This window comes from Podarcis pityusensis, assembly GCF_964106645.2.
Source record: "Podarcis pityusensis genome assembly, chromosome: 7".
In the NCBI taxonomy this organism is placed as follows: domain Eukaryota; kingdom Metazoa; phylum Chordata; class Lepidosauria; order Squamata; family Lacertidae; genus Podarcis; species Podarcis pityusensis.
The window spans coordinates 59,283,140-59,301,259 of NC_138031.1; the positions used below are offsets into that span (position 1 = coordinate 59,283,140).

The window sequence follows — 18,120 nt, forward strand, 5'->3', positions numbered from 1 at the left end:
ATAAATTATTATTTAAAGGAACAATCCTATAGCAAGATCTGCTGAGATGAGCGAGGTCAAGATCTAGCAGATCTCTGGCTGAGCCAAAAGGTTCCCAGCACAACCAGGCTACATTACCACGACTCCCCATCCTCAGCTCAGTCAAAGAAACACCAGCCTATCTCCAGCATCCTGCCAGATGGCTGAGCTGAGCCTGGTGGATATTAAGCTGGTGTAAACCCTGAAAAGGGGGTGGGAAGGGACTTAGACTGGATCCTAAGTGAGGTTTTCCATGAGGTTTCTGAAACAAACATTGCACACATGTATTTTGATATGTATGATTGGAGTGGGACTGGGCTAAAGAAGTGGGTTAACAAGGATTTGGAATGAATAACATAGTTAATGACCTGAGATATTTTCAAGATGGTGGAAGGGATGATCCCTAGCGATTTAGTGAGCTGTTTGGGGGGGGGGGGGGAATTCTAAATACTTAAAAGGAATCCTTAAAGGCCAACACATATACAAAATGGTTGCTCTGCACCAATATACCCCCAGTAAACCTAGTCCATGATTATCATTAGGTATCTACTTTTTACTGGCAATAATAATAACAATACTACAGTATTGCGTTCCCTCCACAGCATCACGCTTTCAACGTTGCAGGCTTCCCCATCCAAGGTCTATACAGAGGAAATATGAAATGTATAAGAAGATTGTGAAGGTGAACAAACCCTGCTTTGATGAGATGCAAAAACATTCATTAGAGCAGTGGCTGAAGACGTCGACACTTATTTAATGAATTTTTAAACTCAAAACTGTTAAGCAGCAATCCTATTTAATGCCATTGACCTTTAAAAGAGTAGCTAGCTCTGGGTTATGCTCTTGCTAAAAAGGACACTGTGGTTTCTATCATTTCCGTGTCTCCTTATATGCCTTAGACAGCAATTAGGGAATCTCGATTACCATTTTGAAGGGCCACCCTATGCGTACTTTGCAGTGATTATTCTTTGCTAACAAAAGGATCAGGGAAACCTGGACCACACAGCTACTGCACTTGGAGGAATAGGCCATTCTCATATCTGTAAACACTTGAAAAACCAGAAGAAATTGATTAGGCTTCTCCTTCTGACTTCAAGCTGATTCCAACTTCACACTGGACAATAAGCCAGTTGTTACGCACTTTAATAAGTTAGGTATGTTTTTAGTGTGCATGTACTCATATATGTTTGTGCCTTATAAGAGACCTTTAATGCCTCCAGTCAAACCTCTAAGTACAAATGTTTTTTCTTTATCTTTTTCCATATAAACTGCTGCTACATTTCTAATTTAATGTACCTCTGCTTTTCAAAGCATGCCAGTCCTTAATGCACTTAATCATGTATTACGATTCATTGTTGTGCCCACACTGAGAGGAATCCTATTTTGATTCCTCACCAAAGTAAACATCACAGAACAGCAGCCATTGTCAAGGCACCAACAGCCAGAACAGGGGGATCTGGGCGCCTCAGAGAGCATGGCAACCCAACCTCCTTCTCAAAACACAGGTAGCACCTTTAGAGAACTGAAGCTGGCAGCTCAGCACCCAAAAGTCCTAGGAAGCACAGGCACTTAAAGGTGCAAGCTCAGTCAGCTACCAGATGACAAAACTGCCCATTTGAGAAACAAGTGCTCCTCAGGAGTAAATAGATGCTCATGAGCAGGCATCCCCAAACTCGGCCCTCCAGATGATCGGCAAGTCCTAGGCTCTGTGGTTTAGACCACAGTGCCACCCGCATCCCAAAGAACATGGTGTTGTTGTTTAGTCGTTTAGTTGTGCCCGACTCTTCGTGACCCCATGGACCGGAGCACGCCAGGCACTTCTGTCTTCCACTGCCTCCCACAGTCTGCTCAAACTCATGCTGGTAGCCTCGAGAACACTATCCAACCATCTCGTCCTCTGTTGTCCCCTTCTCCTTGTGCCCTCCATCTTTCCCAATATCAGGGTCTTTTCCAGGGAGTCTTCTCTTCTCATGAGGTGGCCAAAGTATTGGAGCCTCAGCTTCAGGATCTGTCCTTCCAGTGAGCACTCAGGGCTGATTTCCTTAAGAATGGAAAGGTTTGACCTTCTTGCAGTCCATGGGACTCTCAAGAGTCTCCTCCAGCACCATAATTCAAAAGCATCAATTCTTCGGCGATCAGCCTTCTTTATGGTCCAGCTTTCACTTCCATACATCACTACTGGGAAAAAGAACATGGTAGGAAAGATCTATTTCTAGCTTTTTGCACTTATCAAGTCAAGGCTGTGACAAGGGCACAAGCAGCTTAGAAGACAAGAAAAGTTCTGCTGGATCAGGCTAGTGACCCATCTAGTCCAGCATCCTGTTCTCACAGTGGCCAGCCAGATGCTTGTGGGAAGCCCGTTCCCAGTCAGTTCCACGACACTTACACCTCACACCAGGTTCTGGACACCATTTAAGATTACATGTCCAGATGTTTCCCCTCTGCACAATTCCATGACCAGCTGTTCTAGAGCACACTCTTCCTCTCAAATGAGGTACAAACAAATATCTCACTTAATTTGGCCCAAATGGACGTTCTTCCTTAGTGACTACAGTTTCAGGGGCTGAAATGATTTGGCTAGAGGAGTTCCCAGCCAAACAGGGTCCAGCAACATTGCCATAAGAGTGAAACACTGCACTGACATTTTGTGCTGGCTGAATGGTCAAAGCCTCCGCTGGTTTAGGAATGTGGAACTCTCCTTCCCTTGTAGTGAACGCAAAAGCTCTTGCACTTGGTTAAATCCCTTGTATATACAACAGCTTTGGCAATGGCAAGGAAACACCTGCCTTCAATCTTTGATTTGTGTCCCAGGAATGACCAACAGGCTACTTTTAATGTTAATGAATTAAGATCTAGTTCTCGGTTTAACTGTGTACTTTAGTAATTTACCTCTTTGGCTTTCAGCATGGTATATGAGACACACTTCAGTACCAAAAAGGCAAGAAAAATCTGAATAATTTCTCAACCTCTTTTTATAATAATAATAATAATAATAATAATAATAATAATAAATATTCAGCACACCACTGTATTTCCTTTGCTTGGGGTTTTTTCCCTTGAGTTGTCACACTGACCTTTGTGTATAGCAGCAAAGTATTTATTTATTCTTTATCTGTCCATTCTGTGACAATCATTTTGAAAAGATACTTTTAAAATGTCAAGATCCTTTATGTGGAGAGGGGTGAGGGGAGGAAACAGCTACTTGCTTTATTTACCAACACACACACGTACACACATAAATCAAACCAGTCCCCCCACATTCATTTTTTATGAAAGACCCAGATTTCAGAGATTATGGTGAGCAATTAGAATGGAAGAGGCAGACATGACACAGCTGGAGTTGTTTTAGATAAAATCAGAGTAAAAAGGTCGGTATAACTCAAGGTATATTTCCTACTGCTTACATGTAGGGTTCTTTAAAACCAGTTCCTGACCTTCATTCAGTTATTATTTTATATTCTGAAAGCTATGTGGAAAACCAGCCTTACTGACAAAGTAAGCAAATCAGGGATGAATCCAAGATAAAGGAACAGATTAATTTTCTGTCCTATGATAAACAATTGTGCATGGGTGATGTGCAGGAGAGCATAAATGGGAAGACACCTCAGTTCTGTTCATGCATCACTCATGCATCGGACATTGCTGTATTTAGTTTGGCAGGGGAAGGGGTGGTTTTAGGCTCATGCCAACATCATAACCCCTTCCTTCCCAAGCTGTATGGGGAAGAGCTCAGTAATAGAGCATATGTTTTGCACACACAATGCCCCTGGTTCAAGCCCATCATCTGCAGGAAGGGAAGATCCCCATCTGAAATCCGGGAAAGCGCCTGCAGGTCAGTGTAGGCAACCCTGTGGTTGATGCCCACAGTTGTCTTGGAAAAGGCCCAAATGTGGGATTAGATGCTTGCTTGTTGTGTCAGCTATGCAACCATGCCAGGGAAAGGATAGGGAACCCTTGGATCTCTAGGATCTAAAGACATATTGTTACCTGGACATGCCCACAGATTTAGCCCTGGAGCTGATGTCGTTAATTTCCCTTCCAGTGAAGTCAAGGGGAGAAGAGGGGGGGAAGTGGTATGACACTGCTTGACATGTATGGTGTGGCTGTGGCTGTACCTTCCAACGCCACCTCCTGTTATAGGGTTTGCCCCCAAGACATCAACTCTCTTGGCCCACTAGCTTTTGCTGACAGGTCCAGAGCTTCACCTATCTGCGCAAGCAGTTACGAAATCACTACGGATTCACAGAGTTCTGTGTATCCCCATTGCGTAGGTCCAGGTGGAAATATTCATTAAACTATCTGAAGTTCTGGACATTAATTAAAACGATTGCTTATTCATTTGATTTCCAAAGCTCTTTCATACGTACTGGGAAAGAAGATTTGGAAACTGGATGAGAGGTGTTGCTGGCTGATATATGCACACAGATGGCTCCTGCACATTAAGGATGCAGGAAGGGACGGGGAGGGGGAAAAGGAGTACAACATCTTAATAAAGTTTCACATCTGGCAATGAAATATATTTTAAAAGTTCAAATATTAAAGTGGCAGTTGTGTTATTTGCTGTAGCGCAATGTAACATGCAACACAAACCATTTCCTGAGGGCAGGATCCAGGAACAGCATTCTGAATGACTAGGGCTGCCTAATAATAATAATAATAATAATAATAATAACCCTTCAAAAATGCTTTTGCCTACTATTGTGCCTTTTTCAGCCCAGTTTCAGTGAGTTCCACAGCAAGTTGGGTATAAACCTCACAAATACCTTATTGACTTCTTTCTAGCATCTGCTTTTCTTGCCATATACTACATTGTTCTTGTTCAATTTGCACTGACTTCGGATTTATTTCTGGGCCCAATTCGAGGTGCTAGTCCATGTTAGTGTACTTGTGGTTCTTTCTTAGTCGTTTCCCCCCACCACCACAAACTGACTAACATTAAAAACAAGTATACAAACAAAAGTAAAACCAAACAAGAAAACAAAAATCCAAGCTAAACTGCTTAACAATAACATGTGTAAAAGGCCTGATCCAACTCAACCCAACCCACTAAAAAGACGAACAGAGGAAGAGGCCACACATACACTTTAGTCTCAAAATTAACTTCCAAAAGCAAGCTAAGGTGAATAAAAATGTTTTTGTCTTCTTGTCACTAAAAACAGATAGTGATGGTGCTAGGCATGCGTTATTATATCTGAAGCATTTAATAGTTGAAGACTACAATATTTGAAGGTCTGCTTCCCTCCAAATGTACCTGACCATCAGGTAAGGAAGACTGTGAGATGGGGCCTTTTCAGTGGCAGACCCCCTGCCAATTGTGGAATTGCTTCCCAAGCAAAGTTAGACTTGCTCCTTCTGAGTGGTCAGTTTAGATCCTGTAGTTTTGCCTGGTCTTTAGTGCGTGTTTGAGTTTTAGCTAGTTATGGCTTTTTCTATCTGTTTTATTGAGTCTTTTTAAGTGTGTTGGTGTTTAATTGTTTTCAGTTGACTACCTGGACTCTTCTTAGAGCTGAAAGGCAGTACAAAATATACCGTATATACACACTGTACATACCTGTATACACACACACACACACACACATATATATATATATATATATACACACACACACACACACACTGCATCACATCTGGTATAATATTAAACTTGTTTGTGGTTGCATACAGTCCCTGACCTCATTTCATCCTAGCTCCTCCTAAAGCAGCCCAATTCTTCCGTCCCATTAGAGTTTCTTCTTTCCTGTTCATTTCCTCCTTATTTCCCCCAGCTTTCTAAAGTGGTTTCCCTTCTTTCCCTCTTTCAGTTAAAAGGGGCAATATTTTATTTTATTTTTAAAGAATGATTTACTTTTTTCTAGTTGAAAAAAGCCCCAGCTGTCTGAAAGCAAATCAGTAGGCTTCTGCCAGGTGTGTGTATCACACAAGGACATTACTTTCACTTGTTTTCCTGAGCTATATTGGTCTGTTATACAAAAGAAAAGCCTCTGGAATCTTATTTGGGAGTAATCTCTTAAACCCAGTGCATAGGATGGAGAATATTCTGTAGGGAATATTGAAGCAGAATGGTCTTTCTTCTAGATTAGTTGATCTAGGATACCTTTGTCTCTCCACCCATTATCAGCTCTCACTCTAGCCACCACCAGTATGCTGCCTCCAACAGATTACTCCTCAGGGAATGTGGCCCTCAGAAAAAAAGGCTGACCATCCCTGTTCCAGACCTTTCACATATACATACAAAGACTTGAGTAATGTTGGCCAATGGCAGTGCAGCTTTCAACTTGTAACAGATATGTGATTCCATCTTTTCTATCTTTATGTTCCCAGCATTGACATAAACATTATCTTGATGCATAGACATTACCAGTTCAGCTGCAATGACTAGTTGAAAGTTGAAGTGATGGCAGGGCAGGCCTAGTCCTTCTGAACCCAAAGGTAATTAGCAAGTTTAGTAAGTGTGTGTACATAGCGTAGTGCTTCACCCACCATGCCTGGAAAACATCATTCAATAAGAGTGTTCAGCTCATGTGAAACAACTGCCAGGCCAGCATCACAATACATTCCAGAGAAGAAACCATTTTCCGTACTTCACTTTCCATCTCTGTATGTTATTATAAAAATTGTGTTTCAGTCTAGAACAAGGGGGCATCATTTTATGCTTTTGGGTCCTGGTGTGAAATTGTCTAAGGTCATTATTTCAACACACACCTTTGTTCACGATCAATATTATTTTCTAGTGGGTTTCTGTGTGAGGAAGGATTCTTGTGAATGGCCTAAGTCATGTGACAAACCAGTTTGATTCAACCCATTGATTCGATGATTTTTCACTAAGTGTTCATCTACCGAGCAAAACCATACAAACCCACTGGAGCTATCAAGCACTGTTGACTTGAATGTGCAAATGGTTGTGAGCACCCACCTTCATCCTCACTGATTCCGCTGATAATATTTGCTCAATTGTTAACTCTGCACAAGTTCTGTTTAGCCTGGAAAGGAAGAAGAAACCCAGACATTGTTGTTGTGTGCTCCTGGTGACACCCCACATACAGTCACATACACCAAAAGATAGATTGCCCTGCTGTGCACCAGCTGCAGTTTTGCAATGGACTTCAAGGGCAATCTCCTGCGGAGATCATTACAGTTGTGAAGGCCTAAAGCTCAAAGGCACAAATTATGGCTTCAATGTGTGGTTGCAGAACAAGAGACTGTCACCTTCTCACCACGTAGAAGTGATGAGAAATAATTCATCCATTCCATATCCCAAAATTCCCTGGTGAATCTTCGCACAGCCATCCCACACTGAAATTCCTTTTTAGCCAAATCTTATATTCACTCTTCAGTTTTATTATTGGATTTGGCTTCACTGAGCTCACACACTTCAGTATCCCGGCTATAGCTAGAACCTGCATAAGAATGCAAACTGAGAGACAGAGGCACATGGCTACTAGGACACCAGACACGTCCCAGGAATAAATGATTCCTTACATCAAGTTTCTTCCTGCTCATTTAGGACAGTATTTGACACTAGTCCTACAGAGAGTAGACCTGTTGAAGTTAATAGACATGCTAAACTTAAGTTCATTAATTTGGATGGGTCTACTCCAAACAGGATCTAGCTGAATACAACCCTCACCTATCACATACAAATAATTATATTATTTTCTCTTAATTTTTATTAAAAATACATCAAGAGAAACATCCTTCTCTTGATGTGTTAATCTTATAGCTGATTATATTTGACCCCTCAGAATTTGACTAAGAAGATGTTGAATGGTTATCAAATGAAGATCTAAACACATTGCTAGTTTAGGTTATTTTTTTCTTTCCCATTTCTTAGTAGAGAGTTAAACTTCACTATTTTAGTGTACAGTGTTCTTGTGACAAGTATATTTTAAAGAACATCTTTTGCATTTCTTCTTCATAGATATTCTGTATGCCCAATTTCTAATTTCCGTCGCCTGTCTGATCAATTTTGGCAATGACGTAAATTTTAAGGTGAATTAAGAAATATTGAGGACAGTTATAGTTTACAGGATTTTTAAAGCAGGGCATGTGTCTACTCACTCTTTTAACCAGCTTAATTAACTAGTATCCTTCCTGGAGCCCACAAACTTTTGATGAATATGAATAGGCTTATTGATGTTTGTAATTATGAACTTTGAATCCTGTTGATGAGCAAAGAGACCAGCAAAGGGGGAGTAAATCCTGCTGCATTTATAGATGGGCATCAAAGTGTATATAAAGATGGAACCTAAAGGTGACAGCAACTAGATATTCCATCTTCTGTTTGATAAAGCAAGTCAGCAGAGATGGTTTCTACCATGACCAACAAGAAGTTTTCGCTGAAAGGTACGTGTTTTGCCACTCTGTTGGCATTTCTCTCATTTAGATTAAGGGGAAATTTTAAACTGAATAAATTTAAAATCACTCGTAATAGGCATGCATAAGCACACTGTAAGTCATTTTGCAGCCTCTGTAACAACGCAGGGGGGGAACCTTCTTAGATCTTTTGCACAAACTCTTCTAAAGGTACTGCACAATGTCACACTGTGCACTAGAGAATATTCTGGTGGATCATGATCGATTTAGACCCTCTCACTATACTTGGTGCATTTTCCACAAAGGAGAGCATTGATTCTTCTCAATTCTTATAGCTGAACAACATATTAAACCATAATTTGCTACAATTATGCTCTTCCTTGAAATATAATGGGACATAATGTAGCATCATGCCTTCACCTTGCTGCAACCCAAGACTCGTTTGGTAACAGCAGCAATCTAGCGTAATGAACCGTGAACTTCTATGCATTCCAAAGTTAAGTCCCACTGAGTTTAGTTTGATTTACTCTTGTGTAAGTATGCAAAGGAATGATCTGAGAGTATTAAAACTGCATATGGTGTGGCTTTTCATTCGGCTCAGCAATGTCTCTCACCTTCTTTTTTTTACTCAAAAAAGATTTCTAGTGAACTCAAAAAGTTTGTTCACAACTTGATGGTGTTTTCATTGGTATTGATAAAAGCATAGCACTACTGTTGCTGTTTGAATCATAACTGTGCAGTTGATAATGACCAATCAGTCCCAGTAGAAGTATTCCAGATTGAGGTGTAAGACTGGCTTTACACAAATAGCCAGAACACAAGACGTTGAAAATTGTGTGTCTGTACTAATATCAGCAGATAAACATAATTGAGGTTCAGAGCAGAGGAAGCTATTTTATAGCAGGTCAGCCTATCTGTCAACACAGACCAGTATTGTCTTGTTTACTCTGACTAGTTATGGGTTTCTAGAGTCACATTAAAGGAAAAGGGAACCCTGACCATTAGGTCCAGTCGTGGCCAACTCTGGGGTTGCAGCGCTCATCTCACTTTATTGGCCGAGGGAGCCAGCGTACAGCTTCCGGGTCATGTGGCCAGCATGACTAAGCCGCTTCTGGTGAACCAGAGCAGCGCACGGAAATGCCGTTTACCTTCCCGCCAAAGCGGTACCTATTTATCTACTTGCTTTTGAACTGCTAGGTTGGTGGGAGCAGGGACCGAACAATGGGCGCTCACCACGTCGCAGGGATTTGAACCGCTGACCTTCTGATCGGCAAGTCCTAAATACCTTAACTTTCTACTGGCAATGCCAGGGGTTGAACCATGGGACCTTCTGCATGCAAGGCATATGCTGTACACCTGAGCTATGACTTCTCCTAAGAATGGACCCATATCATAGTACATTTATTATAGACTTGTGACTTAAAGCATAGTTTAGGCAAATATAAAATCAAAACATTTGCGTTTCACTGATCAGTTTCTTTGCTGCACGCTTCTTGCATAGCAAAGGTATGGGGACCATTTTTAAGCAACATACAGATTTATATGATATTAAAGATTTGGAAGGGGGGGCGGGTCTTAAAGTATAAGCAGTGTTTGCAGAACTACCTTCCCAAGGCATCCAGGAGTCTTTTGAATGCATTCCAGTGTGCTAAAGTTTTTTTTTGGTAGCCCCGTTACATATGCAGAAGAGTTTAAACGGCACAGCTGCTGAAAATTTGCAGACATAATCCCAGGACAATCAAAATCTTGGGAGTGACCCCGCCACCCTCCTTCAAATTTAATTTAAATACCATATGTTTGTAGGGAAGGAAGCAACCCTTGGGAAAAGCCAGAAAGAAAGGGGCGCAACCTATCTTTCCACACTCTTACATTTATGCAAACACAATTACATATCTATAAAAAGTTGGTTTCCTCACATATGGTGGTTTAATGAAGTTAAGCATTAAAGGAGGAGGCAGAATAATGTGGAAAGTTTCCCATTCACTTTCTGGACTTGATGGACATCTGATGTTGTTGTTCTTGTTTACCTGAACAGGTGTGTTGCTGGCCATCCTGGTGATTACTAACGTGTACCTGTCAAGGAAGGGTGTAACATCATCACCTATTTGTCCCAATGGGTCTGACACTTGCCAGGTCTCTCTTGGGGATCTTTTTGACCGTGCTGTCAAACTCTCACACTATATCCACTCCCTGTCTTCAGAAATGTTCAATGAATTTGTAAGTACCCAAGCCTTTCTTGCCATATACTTTTCTACAAAATGAACTCCAACTAAAAGATGACATGAAGAAATGGGGGAGGGGGAACTCTCTAGCAAAGGGGAATTGGTGGCTGACTTTCTGTTTGCTTCTGCCTCCCTTTCAGAATAGGAAATTGCACAAATATGGTGCTAAGTACTGTTATGATTATTAGGCGGTGTTTGACTAAGAGATGCTCAGAGAAATCAATGGGCTTTGTGTGCTATTTTTAGACAACCTTTCATCCTGTATGACCCCAGAGTGATGTGCAAGTAAGAATATAAAAGCAAACAATAACATTAAAAACCACAACATCCAGCCATTCAGCAGTAGATATGAAAATGGACATCAAGGCTTATGCCACCCTCAGTATACCAGAGTGAAGAACATCATTGCCTACAGTCACAGGAAGAGAGTTATAACTACCTTAAGTCCACCAATGCCAATGGGTCTTCTCTGAGAATGACTTGGTTGGGTACCACCCATTATTTGGAAAGGCCAGTTGGATAAATCTACCTTGAATGTAAACTGTGGTACCTTGGTTCTCAAATTTAATCCATTCTGGGAGTCCATTTGACTCCCAAAACCGTTCGAAAACCAAGGCACAGCTTTCAATTGGCTGCAGGAGCTTCCTGCACCCAGGAAGCAGAAGCCGCGTCAGACATTCGGCTTCCGAAAAATGTTCGCAAACTGGAACACTTACTTCCGGGTTTGTGGCATTCAAACCAAGGTACATGTACGTGTGTGTGTGTGTGTGTGTGTGTGTGTGTGTGTAAAACATTTCTTGACCACCCTTCATCCGAGGATCACGGGGCAGTTTACAATATAAGACCATACACATATGGAAGCCAAGTATGATTGAAATAGAAATAAAGACTCACAGGTTCTTTTGTGCATCATCATCAAAGCTGTATAAACTGTCCCAACTATATTAAGTCTTAATTAATAATTTTTAATTTTTCTAAAGCAGTATTAAGGATTGAGGAGAAAGCTATGCACACCTGAAATGAATTTCAGCAAGACAGTGTATTTAAGGCTTCAATTGCAGATGAAGAAATGCAGGAATAAAGATTCAGGATTTTACTTCAACATATACCTCAGCAAGCAACGCTCCTACACACCTTAAGACGCCTTAGGTTTAAGAAGTGGGAGTGAGGCAGGTTAGGAGGTCTTCTTCAATAGGTCCAGCGTACCAAAGGAAAGAGACGCTCTTAGGAGGCACAACAGCAGCAACAGATGGGCATGATTGAATAAAACACTGCCATTTATACACAGAAACCATTTAGAGGAGCAAAACAAAGTAACAAAGGGTTTTCTGAGTGGAATGCTTTGTAGGAGAGAAGCAATTAAAAGACCCAGGCGCTAGAGTTGCTTTGGAGTTTGGCAGAGAGGTATTGAGAGAGAAATGTTCATCCCACACAACTCAGTGGGATCACAGTCTACGGATCACTTTACAAAACAGAGACCCTCTTATTTATAAGCAGATTACGGAGAAACCTGATCCCCAAAAGTGATTCTTTCCACAGTACAGTTTAAAGCAAATTACATTTGACACAGTCTTAGAGGGGCGTGTAATAAGGTTCTGATACGAAATTAAAGTCCTGCATAACTGAAGGATACATTTCACAACTGCAGCAACTGCAAAGAAGAAGTAACTTCTGATTATTATTTCTTCTTACTACTACTTATTCTTCTTTCCTTGTTATCTACTGTACTAAGTCTGATTTTTCTTATCTTCAGGATGAACGCTATGCTCAGGGCCGAGGGTTTATTGCAAAAGCCATTAACAGCTGCCACACTTCGTCCCTAACCACTCCTGAAGACAAGGAACAAGCTCAGCAGATTCATGTGAGTTCTGCCTATTTGAATGCAAACAGAACAAGGAACAAGCACATGAGTAGCTTAGATTAGAAGGTCTCAATGACTCAGTCCAAAGGCAAACAGAAGGAAAGGAGGACACATTAAATGGCCATAGGAAGTCTTGCAAGGCATTAATCTACAAGGCATTAATCCTTGGCTGAATCCAGGGCCATGATTATTTTAATTTAGTCCCCACTGTAATCAGTGGGACAAGTTAGGAATACCTTGGGTGGGTGGAGCCAGAGGCAAAAAGCAGGTTTGATTTTGATTTGATTTTGATTTATTGAATTGCTGTGCTGCTTTTCATTCAAATGAATCTCAAAGCTGCTTACAAACAATAAATAACAATAACATAACAGAGCATCCCAAACGCAGCATAAATAATATAATTAACAAATCATCTATGAAATATTTACAATTATTTAACAAAACGGCAACTAAAAAAATAAGCTAAACGCCACAATCACAACAAAAGTCATATTATATTAACAAATCAATACAACATTTAGAATCCATAAAACAATATTAACAAAATAGCAACTAAAAACAACAACAAGCTAAGCACTGTTAAATTAATGGACACACACGCCACACCCCCAACACTCTATTCAGTTCACAATAGAAGACACATCATGCCTGCTGTTAAGCCAGCTTTGCCGGATGCTGTGCTGGCTGGGGTCCTCAGGTAGTGAGCCATCGTGGAAACGGTGGGCGTACTGCAAGGTGGATGTTACCTCCGGGTAGCCTGCTCTGGCTCTGTTGCCCATGTCGCTCTCGGTAATCGGAAGATCCATTCATAGTCAAGAAAGTCTGGGGCGAGCCTGTCCCTCTGAAGTGGTGAGGTGGGGCAACGGATGTGATGCCTACCTCTCTACAGTCAGCTATATTCTAGCCATGCAAACGTCATGTCTCAATCTTCCATCCTGACAGTAAGCAAGAGGCATTATCACAGTGCAAGGTGACATTCTTGCTAGGCAAAAGAACTTGAGGACATGAAAAAGTGATGGTGAGTGTTGTGGCCTGGGGTAGATGTGTGGCCTGTGGAAAGTCCCAAAGCCTGTTCTTCAGGCCTGATATCTATTCTGTTCCAAGGAAAGAGGTGTGACTTTCTGGTAAAGGAAGGCAGGAGTACAACTGACAAAGGCAAAGAGAGAGGAAGAGTAGTGGATACCAACTGTCAAAAGTGTATAGTGTGTCATATAATTTCCCCCAGTATGTTAGCTTATAAAATTTAATAAGCATCTTATTAAAATAATAATTATTTTTTAAAGTAAGTTTCTAGTCCATACACTTGTCAAGGTAATTAGAATTCGTGGGAAAAATTATATTTGTAAATGCTGAAGTAGCATATAGCACCAAAGCTGTATCGATTCCCAGGCAATAGTTTTCTTTCTAAGTTCCCTTTATCCACGGAATAATCTGCCTCCTCAGAAACCAAGCCATGAGACACAGCCCTCTTGCTATTTGTATTGGCTTAGAGAGATGATGTGTGAGCATTTGAACTTCGCAGTGTTGCAGTTCTCCCGACCTATGGAGCGCGAAAGGGTTCAGCCGCAGGGTACGTGTATTTTGCCACAGTAAGCAAAGTGAAAAGTGTTGGTGTCGACATTAGAGAGGTCTCAAGGGCAGCAAAATGTCTAGGAGGATCCCAGGAAAGAAAAAGCCCCTTTGATCTTCCGGCTCACCCCAAGCAGTGGCAAAGTTTCAAAAGAAATCTCCCCAGAAGCAAAACACTTCAAAGGGGAATGAGACCCATGCCTGGGCATGTTTGCCATGCTATACGTAGACACAGAAATGCTTTGGATAAGGTATTAAGTGGCCTACCACAGATTTCATCTTCCATTATGTTTTCAAATATTTTCCAGATCCCGTATTTCTAAAACTGTCTCATTAATGCTTAAACTAATCATCAGATTAAAGGGCATTCCATTCAACAAGGCTGAACAGAGCAGTGTCTACCAGCGCTGGAGAGTGCATGGACAGTTTATTGATAATGTGTACTTAGGGGATTCTGTCACCCAGTTAGCCCAGAGATATTATTTCCATTTATTTATTTTAAAAAATATTTCTCTACCACTCTCTCATAGAATATCACGGAGGTGCACAGTGCGTATATAAATACATGCAAAAGCCATGAAAAACGGAGTAATCGTTAAAGTAACTGGCTAGTCAAAAGGATTTAAACAGCTGCATAGGTCTGTCAGCATTTTAAAAGTCACCAGGAAATGTTTGGAAGTCAAAAGCAAGAATGCCTACTGAATCTCTCACAGCACAGGACCAGTGACACTAAATGCCCCACTTCTGGAAATACTTTACAAAGTCTGATTGATTGGTTCTAGCACTGTCTGGAAGAATGGCGAACAGACAACAACAACAACAACTGTTGCTGTTGTTGTTTTCTATCCTGCCCTTCCTCTTGGAGGAGCCAAGGATGACAAACACCAAAACAATAAAACTTTTAGTTAAAAATTAAAAACCATTATTTAAAACCATTTAAAACCACTAAAATATGTAAAACAGTCACAAACACTCACAGCTTATAATTTCAGGGTTGCCAGGAGACTTTCCACCAAAAAACGCCTATGTAAATAGGAACAGACACATCTCACCAGGAAAGGCATTCTACAAATGGGGAACCAACACTGAGAAGGCCCTATCACAGGTCAACATCAACCAAGCAGTAGCCTATAGAGTGTAATCACTAATCCAGCCTCCCCTGTTGATCATTGGCGCCAAGGTGGTTGGTATCGAGGGAGATGCTCTTTTATGTACTTCCAAGCTGTTCAGGACTTTGTACACCAGTATGAACACCTTGAATTGGGCCCAGTAGCTCACTGGCAGCTAGTGCATGATACATGGTCCCATTGGGCTGCCCCACTTACCATCCTAGCAGCTGCATTCTGCACTAGCTGTAACTCCAGACAGTCTTCAAGGGCAACCCCAACCAGGATGCATTACAGTAGTCCTGGCAGGAGTCCAGGACAACTGAGGTCAGGCTAGAAGACTGTCAACAAATAAGTTTAAAAAATGACTTGCTAGGATTATCTATCTCCTGTGTAAATCTTGTGGCATTGTTTAACAAAATATAATTGGTTTTCTAATGTGCAGCATGAAGACCTGCTAAATTTAGTGCTGAGTGTTCTCCGTTCCTGGAATGACCCTCTGCTACATCTGGTCTCGGAGGTCCAAAGAATCAAAGAGGCTCCTGACACCATTCTCTGGAAGGCCATGGAGATTGAAGAGCAAAACAAACGGCTTCTGGATGGGATGGAGAAAATCGTTGGGAGGGTACGTAGAAAGGACCTGGGAATTCTTCTAACTGCATAGGACAGTATTCTGCAGAATCCAGCATTCTAAATTACTCAGTGAGCCTGGACAAGTGCTCCAAACACACACTCTCAGATGGTCAACCTCCAGGAACTGGAAAATGACAGAAATGACAACAAGGGGGTGATAAGTTACCATAAGCCCTAGATTGCATATGTCCAAATGAGGGCAAGTTCTATCATTCATTCTGCCTGTTATGCAGGCTCCTTCCTCTTTTTAACACCCTTCTCTATTTCCTTCCCTTGAACTAATTACACAATATCAGGTGGAGCACTACAGCAATCTTATTCTTTCCTTTAATAATAGTGTGTTCTAAGAAAGGTTATAACCCACTATTCTATAATTAACATGTCTCTTTGGAACACACTCTCTCCCTCCTTTAGGTTTCTAAATCAGTGTTTTTAGGGCCTATTGCTCAATTTGAAAACAGGCAATACAAGTTGATCGCAACTTCTAGATCGGTGGCCCACCAGATGTTGTTGGATCCACCTCCCAGCCAGCACGGCCAATGCTCAAGGGTGGTGGAAGTTGTAGTCCAAAAACATCTGGAGGGCCACAGGTTCCCCACCCGTTTGGATGGTTCCCTTCACAGGAAACATGGTAATGTTTTCATCTCTTCCCTACTCCAGATATTGGCTCCAATCCAACACAGTTAAGACTATTCAAGCCTATAGATTTCAGGAAATTAGGAAAGCTGCAACCATTTGAGTGCACAAATGCTGCTAGCTCCCAAAGAAAATTTGGTGTGCTTTCAAAACAAGGCAGCTATCCTTTGGACAAAGGAATTCTAATTTGAGTGCTATATTTAAAGTTCTGTTCTCATGCCTGAATACTTTCATATCACCCAAGGGAGTCACTGTTTCATCATGAAAGCTAATAGTACGGCATTCTATTTACAGATACATACATATAAATCCTGGGAAAGCACTTTGCACAGCAGAGTTGCAATGTAAATGAGTAATAATCATGGAGATCAATTCAAGTGGTTGAAGCATGAGCTGTTTCTTTCTTCTTTTACTGTCTGGAGCAAATATGTCGAGATGGGGTTTTTCCCCACAATTCCATTTGGCTTTCGTAAAGCCTAAGCAAGGATCTTCTCTCATCTCAAACAAATACTGGGCAACTCTTTAAGTGTTAATGTTGTAATTCTCTAAATATTGATCTGAAACAGACATTGTCTCTGGGATGCTTGCTAACGATACACATTTTTCTCTTCTTCGTTAGGTTCACCCAGGTGACCTGGGTAATGAAGTCTATTCTAGATGGTCGGGGCTGCCATCTCTGCAGCTGGCTGACGAAGATTCTCGCCTCTTTGCCTTCTACAATCTGCTGCACTGCTTGCGCAGGGACTCACACAAAATTGACAGCTATCTGAAACTCTTGAAGTGTCGCCTCATCCATGACAGTCACTGTTGAGCAATTGGAGCTAGCACCTAACGCCTTCAAAAGGACCTGCTCTTAGCCTCATTGCTTTTCACTGCCCATTGCAGGCCTTACGCAAAAATTCATCCTGTGGTACAATATTTATGTCCATGTTATTTTTCCTTTTGTGAGATGCAAACCATTTGTTTGTGTCTGAAAACTCTCAGAAAAGCCATTCTTTTCTGTTAAGAGTACATTACTGCCTGCTTTAATCACAGTGATATGCAAACTATGCAATAAAAACATAAAAAAATACTGAAATATAAAAATATGTTTGAAATTGAACTTGGTTTTGCTTCCTCCTTTGGTTACCAACATCTGGGGAATTGTGGCCAGAGACTATGGAGCTTGTGTACAACTTATGCTCCACTCAGCCAAGGAAACTAAGTGCAGATATATATTTTTTTTCCAGAAGCTGTACTGTCTACCATCAGGAATATCAGAAACTCTTCTTTGTAAAGAATCTGGGTGGCCAACAATTAAGGCAAGAATAGACTGCGCTCAGTTAAAGTATATTTTTAAAAATTGCTACAATGCCTACAGAGCATTTTCCTGCTCTGTGCTATATGGAATTGGATGATAACAAACTCTGGAAAGCAGCTTATCAATATGTCTTGGAGTTGACTGTTATTACTATCCAGAACAGAGCTCTGCTTTGACCAACAAAGGGATTGGCTCTTGTGGGTAGAATCCAGAAGGGACCTGCAAATAATTAGAAACATCAACTTTCCCCCTTGGTATTAGCTCTTAAGAACAGAGCATTTTAGAGCTAGTTATCTGTCCAACTCTCACCAACTTCCTTAAGAAACACTTTTGTTGAGCTGTGTTTCCAAGTGATGACCACTGAAGTCTTGGATAGGCACTACAGTGGTACCTTGGGTTACAGACGCTTCAGGTTACAGACTCTGCTTACCCATAAATAGTACCTCAGGTTAAGAACTTTGC

The 18,120-nt window shown here is 41.2% G+C and overlaps 2 protein-coding genes across 12 annotated transcripts in view; one reads left to right on the plus strand and one right to left on the minus strand.

The window, feature by feature from the left end:
* LOC308481672 (uncharacterized protein) overlaps positions 1–18,120 on the minus strand; it is a 395,496-nt gene that overhangs the window by 66,689 nt on the left and 310,687 nt on the right. For 7 of the 11 annotated variants that reach the window (XR_013988772.1, XR_013988773.1, XR_013988774.1 and 4 more), the window contains one exon: positions 6,932–6,998. The exons of 3 other annotated variants lie outside the window; for them this stretch is intronic. The gene's annotated coding sequence lies outside the window, so the exon portion shown is untranslated. Of the gene's footprint in view, positions 1–6,931; positions 6,999–12,864; positions 13,561–18,120 lie in introns of those variants that run through there. One more of the 11 variants, XR_013988782.1, reaches the window with a different exon arrangement.
* PRL (prolactin) lies at positions 8,045–17,444 on the plus strand. The gene is made up of 5 exons (XM_081014304.1): positions 8,045–8,361; positions 10,367–10,548; positions 12,307–12,414; positions 15,535–15,714; positions 16,978–17,444. Exons 1-5 carry the CDS (start codon positions 8,322–8,324, stop codon positions 17,167–17,169), a joined length of 702 nt encoding a protein of 233 aa, XP_080870430.1. The 5' UTR covers positions 8,045–8,321; the 3' UTR covers positions 17,170–17,444.